Source organism: Mandrillus leucophaeus, unplaced genomic scaffold (assembly GCF_000951045.1).
Source record: "Mandrillus leucophaeus isolate KB7577 unplaced genomic scaffold, Mleu.le_1.0 Scaffold158, whole genome shotgun sequence".
In the NCBI taxonomy this organism is placed as follows: Eukaryota; Metazoa; Chordata; class Mammalia; order Primates; family Cercopithecidae; genus Mandrillus; species Mandrillus leucophaeus.
The window spans coordinates 2,110,268-2,115,910 of record NW_012101565.1 but is presented as its reverse complement, the minus strand read 5'-3'; the positions used below and the strand labels follow the sequence as shown (position 1 = coordinate 2,115,910).

At 60.5% G+C, this 5,643-nt stretch overlaps 1 protein-coding gene across 1 annotated transcript in view; it reads right to left on the bottom strand.

Annotated features, from left to right (window-relative positions):
* Window positions 1–5,643, bottom strand: part of KIFC2 (kinesin family member C2) — an 8,916-nt gene that overhangs the window by 983 nt on the left and 2,290 nt on the right. The window contains exons 2-15 of the mRNA XM_011975750.1: window positions 5,560–5,640; window positions 5,330–5,468; window positions 5,037–5,182; window positions 4,888–4,953; window positions 4,667–4,795; window positions 4,247–4,324; window positions 4,003–4,117; window positions 3,819–3,928; window positions 3,273–3,381; window positions 3,005–3,162; window positions 624–728; window positions 412–533; window positions 187–310; window positions 5–93 (exon numbers count right to left, since the gene is read on the bottom strand). Of these exons, the coding sequence (XP_011831140.1) occupies window positions 5–93; window positions 187–310; window positions 412–533; window positions 624–728; window positions 3,005–3,162; window positions 3,273–3,381; window positions 3,819–3,928; window positions 4,003–4,117; window positions 4,247–4,324; window positions 4,667–4,795; window positions 4,888–4,953; window positions 5,037–5,182; window positions 5,330–5,468; window positions 5,560–5,640 (1,571 nt within the window). The remainder of the gene's footprint in view (window positions 1–4; window positions 94–186; window positions 311–411; window positions 534–623; window positions 729–3,004; window positions 3,163–3,272; window positions 3,382–3,818; window positions 3,929–4,002; window positions 4,118–4,246; window positions 4,325–4,666; window positions 4,796–4,887; window positions 4,954–5,036; window positions 5,183–5,329; window positions 5,469–5,559; window positions 5,641–5,643) is intronic.

Genomic DNA, 5,643 nt, shown 5'->3' with positions numbered 1-5,643 from the left:
CAGCGTCAGCGTGACCAGGGCGTGCGAGCGGGAGCTGCGCTGGTTCATGGCGGTGGCGGCGGTGGCCCGGTTGCTCCTCCCCAGTTTCAGCATCTGGAAGGCGGAGCGACAGGGCTGGTCAGGTGCGGGGTTCCCGCCCCCGACTGGAAGGAAAGGACAGGGTCTCCGGAGGCGGAGCAGCCCTACCTGGTGCAGTGTCTCCAGGTTGGGCACGTCCCAGTGGGTGAGGCCAGCCACCTGGATCCCGCCCTGGCCTTCAGGGCCCTGCCTCACGGCCAGACGCTCGGGAGGCCCTGGGGCAAGGAGATCCCTGGTGAGAAAGGGGAAGGTCTTGGTTCCAGAGTTCTCTGGAAACCCGGAAGGGCCCTGGGCCAGGGGTGGGGAGAAGGCCTCCCTGGTGGAGTAGCCCACCTGACAGCCTCATTGTAGATCTCCACCATACTGAGTGTCACCCGGTGCTGCCTGCCGGCCCCCATCTCCCGGAACAGCGACTGCAGCGCCCTAGGAACTATGCCAGGGTCCTCAGGAGGGCCCTGAGGATGGGGTGGGGTACACATCGGGCTCACATCCAAGTCATGCAGGGCCCCTGGGGCCTCTCCCACCGGGCGTGGGCTGTGTCCCACCTCCATGCTGTAGGTCTTCCCGGTTCCTGTCTGGCCATAGGTGAAGATGCAGACGCTATAGCCTCGGAGGCAGGACAGCACTGCAGGTTCCAGCTCTCTGAAGACCTGGGGGGAGGCGGGAGAATGTGTTTTGAGTCCTCCCCACATTGCCTGTTTATGACCTATTTGGTGGGGTGGGGAGTGCCATGAAGGCAGGTGTAAGCAGAGCCTAGTACCCTGGGAGGATGGCTCTAAGAGACCATGGGGGAGGGTGTGTCCTACAGAGACCCTCTGTCTCCCTAGAGAAGGTGGTGCTTGCAAGAATTTGCCAGGCAAAGAAGGGAAAAGACGGATGAGAAGAGGAAACAGCCTATGCAGAGGCTCTGGAGTCCTGAAGACCGCGTAGGAGGCCTAGGGACAGCAGTTAAGAGCGTAGGTGTGGTGTCCCTAATGTGGAAGCCAACGTGGAAAAAAGAAAAATAAATCCCAGCATTTTGGGAGTCCGAGGCGGGTGGATCACTTGAGCTCCGGAGTCTGAGATCAGCCTAGGCAACATGGTAAAACCCCGTCTCTACAAAAACTACAAAAAAAAATCAGCCAGGCATGGTGTTGCACATCTGTGGTCCCAGCTACTCGGGAGGCTGAGGTGGGAGGATCTCTTGAGCCTGGGAAGCAGAGGTTGTAGCGAGCTGAGATTGCGCCACTGCACTCTAACCTGATGACAAAGTGTGACTCTGTCAAAAATATATATATGTATATATGTATATATAGTATAAATTTTAAAAAATATTTTAAAAAGTCCAGATGGGCTGGGCGAGGTGGCTCACACCTGTAAGCCCAGCACTTTGGGAGGCCGAGGCAGGCAGATCACAAGGTCAGGAGTTTGAGACCAGCCTGGCAAACATGGTGAAACCCCGTCTCTCCTAAAAATACAAAAATTAGTCGGGCGTGGTGGCACACACCTGTAATCCCAGCTACTTGGGAGGCTGAAACAGGAGAATTGCTTGAACCCAGGAAGTGGAGGTTGCAGTGAGCTGAGATCACACCACTGTACTCTAGCCTGGGTAACAGACTGAGATTCCATCTCAGAAAAAAAAAAAAAGCCCAGATGTTGGGGCGTGACTGCTCGGTTCAAACCCGGGTATGATTGGAGTTTACTCATTGGCCTTCCTGTGCCTGTTTCCCCTGAGAGGTAAGGGCTGCAGTGGCACCTGCTGTGAACGCTCGTGGCAGTGCACCTAGAGGGCCACGGCAGTACTTGGCTCACAAAGTGTGACCCCAGGAAGGGCCTGCAGATACGGGGGATGGTGGCCAGCCAGGCCTGCGGGAGCCCAGGCACAGACAGGTGCTGAGAGAGACACAGGGTTGGGACATTCACCCCGTTGGCACTAGACACCAACAGTCTTTTGGACAACAACATGGCTGGCTTTTATGCCCAGAAGGTCACTGGTAACAGGGTGGGCTGTCAGCTCTGTTTGAAGACAGCCACGAGGCTAGAATCTGGAATTCTGTGTTCTGTGGGGTTACTGAGATTCCATGATGGGATGGAGGTGGCACTGTGGATGACATTCAGGAGCACATCATGGCACCACTGCAGAAATGGGAGCACAAGTGAGGGCTTGTCCACAGATGCCTTAGGTTCAGACACATTGCATTAGAGGGCCTTGTCCAGGACGGCTGTGCAGAGGACAGTGCACAAAGCATGCCCCATGCAGGGCTGCAGTTTGGGGTGGGGCTAAGGCCAGAGGGATATGTGGGATGAAGAGATAAGCAGTTGGAAAAGAGGGAATCAGGTTGACCCTGGCCACCTGCTGGGCAGTCGTCACCCTGTCCCTGTGAGGCTGGCAGGCAGGCAGCCTGGGCGTGAGTCGCTGCCATTCTACCCCTTACCTAGTCTCCCCTGGCTCTGAGCTGCCATCTCCTCAGCTATGGGAGCTCTAGCAGCAAAGGGCACGTGCAGATGAAAATGTGTGTGAAGGTGGGGTGGGCTGGGGCTGGAGCCCCTGCTTTTCCACAGGTGTCTGGCAGGAAAAGGGTAGGGAAGAAGAGTGGGATCCAGGCAGGGCGGAGTAAGACTAGAAGCCTGTCTGCTCACCCATGGCCCCCACCACCCACCGCCGGCCTTGGGGCCACAAAGCAATGAGGGGCCCTCATAGCTGGGAAGACCCTGGACTCCAGCAAAGGGGAGTGGACAGGTAGTGAAGCCTGGGAGGAGGAGGCACCAAGCTGGGCTGCCTGCCCTGCTTCCCAGCCCCCTCAGTTCCCTTTCCCTCCTGGCTAGAGCCCAGCCACCGTCCCTCCTCCAGGTGGACAGCTAGACTGGGAACGGGAAACTGGAGCCTCTCCTGCTCTTCAGGGGACTCTGAGAAAGGGTCAGAATGGTTGCAAAAACAGGCTGTCACCTCCTCCTGGCTGGCATCTGGCGGGAAGACCCAGTCTAGGCGGAATCGACGATGGCGCCCCCGGTAGCAGGTGGTGACGGTGCCCCCTGGGCCAGGCTCCACGCTCACGAGGCTGGAGGATGTCCCTGGCCTCAGTCGACACAGCACACGGATATTTCCTGCAGTGGGGATCAGGTCAGCAGGGTGCCTTGCAGACCCTAAAGCACAGAGAGGCTTCACTTCCTCCAGCCACCCTCCCTGCCCCCCTGGGCTCCCAAGCCTGCCATACCCTTGAGTTCTGGCAGCCGCCCTGGGCATCCGGCTGGGGGCCCTTGCTGCCCCTCAGGGAGCTGAGTGCCAGGCCCTCCAGATGACAGTGCCCCCAAGGCCCAGGACACCTGAGGGAACAGGGATGTACAGAAGGCAAGGGGTCAGCCAAGGAGCTGCGGAAGTGGGGGGTGGGAGGGTCCTGAGAGTAGCAAGGAGCCCCCACAGGGCCACCCAACTGTGCTGAGCCACAACTTTCAGTGGCTCTGGGCCCCTGGGGACATCAATTCAGTAACCCCAGGATAAAGCCCAGAAATGACAGACAGAGACACCACATCATCCATCTCCTCCGTGCTTCTAGGCAATGCTTTAAGAGTTTACTGTCAACCAAGTATGCATATGATGAAAACAAGGCCCAGAAGTGAAGTCCCACCCTGGGTCACACAGAAGCTGTTTGGGTTCCAGAGCCCCACTTATTAGTACAGCCAACTCCCCAGGAGCACCCCCGTCAAAAGAACAGTGAATAGGGTGCCCAGAGAGGAGGGGCTAGGCGGTGAGGGGTCCTGACCTGGCCCCGGGCCTCACTCAGCGAACCCTGGCAGCTCTGGGTAAAGGTGCTGACCAATCCTCGGAGGTCGCCGCAGCCCTGACGCAGGCTGGCCATCCGTGCCCGAAGTCCTGGAGAGAGAAGTCTGTTGGAAGGGAAGGCCCAGCCTCCAGGGCCTCCCGTGAGCCCGAGCCCCAGCCCTTACCTGCCAGCTGCCCATGCATCTGCAGTAACTCGCGCCTGCAGTTCTGCTCCGTCTCCTGCTGGAGCTGCTGGAGGGCCCCTTGAAGGCCCTGCAGCTGCACCTCCTGCACCCCCAGCTGCCCCGCCCAACCCCACCCCTGTCACTGAGGAAACAGGCACTTACCAGGCCCTGCCTCAGATAAGCCCCTCCCAGTACCCCAGCCCTCCTCACCCCCGAGCCACGGATCCCTGGGCCCCATGCCCACCTGGGCTCGGAGGGCTTCTGTGGTGTCCTGGGCCTCCTGAAGCCGGCCCTGGAGCTCCACCAATGCCTCCGCCTCCTCCTGCGGGAGGGTGGGGGCCAGGAGGGACTCAGAGAGGGACGGTCTGCGGTACCATTTCACAGATGGGAAAGTCAAGTCAAGAGGTGGGCAGAGCTGGCTGTGAATCCATGCCTCCCAACTCCACGCAGAGCTCCTTCCCACGGTTCCTCTGCTCTCCTGGGATCAGCCACTCATAGGGGCCCCGGAGAGAGGGGGTCCTCCCACAGGCATCAGCCACCCTGATGGGGCTGCCCTGCACAGACCATCCCAGGAGGTCCCAAGGAGGCTCGGGCACTGTGGCTGCATGCCAGGTGTGCAGGAGCCCCAGGCTGCAGGAACGGCTGCAGCTCGGGAGCAGGGTACCTGCGGAGCCCTGGTTGGGGGGCCGGGACCCCAGTGCAGCAGAAGGTCCCGCATGAGGCTCAGGCTCTGCTTCAGGGCCTCGTTCTCCAGGGTGAGATGCTGAACCCTTTTCTCTGAGTCTGTTGCCCCCTGGTGGAGAGGAAGTCTCGGTACTCACCTGAAGCACCCCCTTCCATGCCCAGCCCTGCCAGGTCCTCCCCCCACCCTCCCCGCAGCCTCACCACGCCCAGGCGCAGTCGACCCAGCTCCTCCTCCTGCTGTTCCAGCTGCTGCTTCAGCTCCTCCAGCTGGGGAGAAGTACGAGAGACACGGTGGACCTCGTTTTTCTGGCGCCCCAGCCCCTGATCCCTTCTGGCTCCTGAGGCCTCACCTGTCCCAGGATGAGCTGCTCCAGCCGCTGCCACTCCCTCTGGTCGTCCTCCAACTGGAGGGGCTGCTGTCCCTGGGCCTCATCTCCCAGTGGCTCACCTGGGACTGCGCCGAGGTGGGAAGGGCTTTCTTCTTGGGATGTGGATCCTGGAGTAGGGTGGGCCCAGTTACCACTGAAGAAAGAGGTCTCTGGTCCAAATCCTCCGGAACAGGACCCCGAACTCCAGGTCGCCCAGGTTCTACTAGGATTTGCTCTCTCCAGAGTCCGTCTTCAACTTACTGCCCTTTACTCACCATCTGGAGTGGGGGGCCGGACCCGTGGGGCTGGCTGAGTCCCCTGGAGCAGGGCCTGCCTCCCCCTGGGGCTCCGAAGCCATGCCAGAAGGGCCAAGAGCTGACTGGTCACTGTCAACAGTGGGGGGACCTCGCCAGACTGCGAAGGAGATAAGAATCGGAGCAGGGCTGTGAGAGCCAGGAAGGCCTGCGCAGGTGGCAGCTGCCAGCAGCCCCTCCGCCGCGCTCACCTGGCCCAGGTCGGCCGGGCTCCCGCAGCTCTCTTCCGCCCCCAGCTGGACGGAGAGGAACTCGGCGAGGCGCAGGAGGGCCTC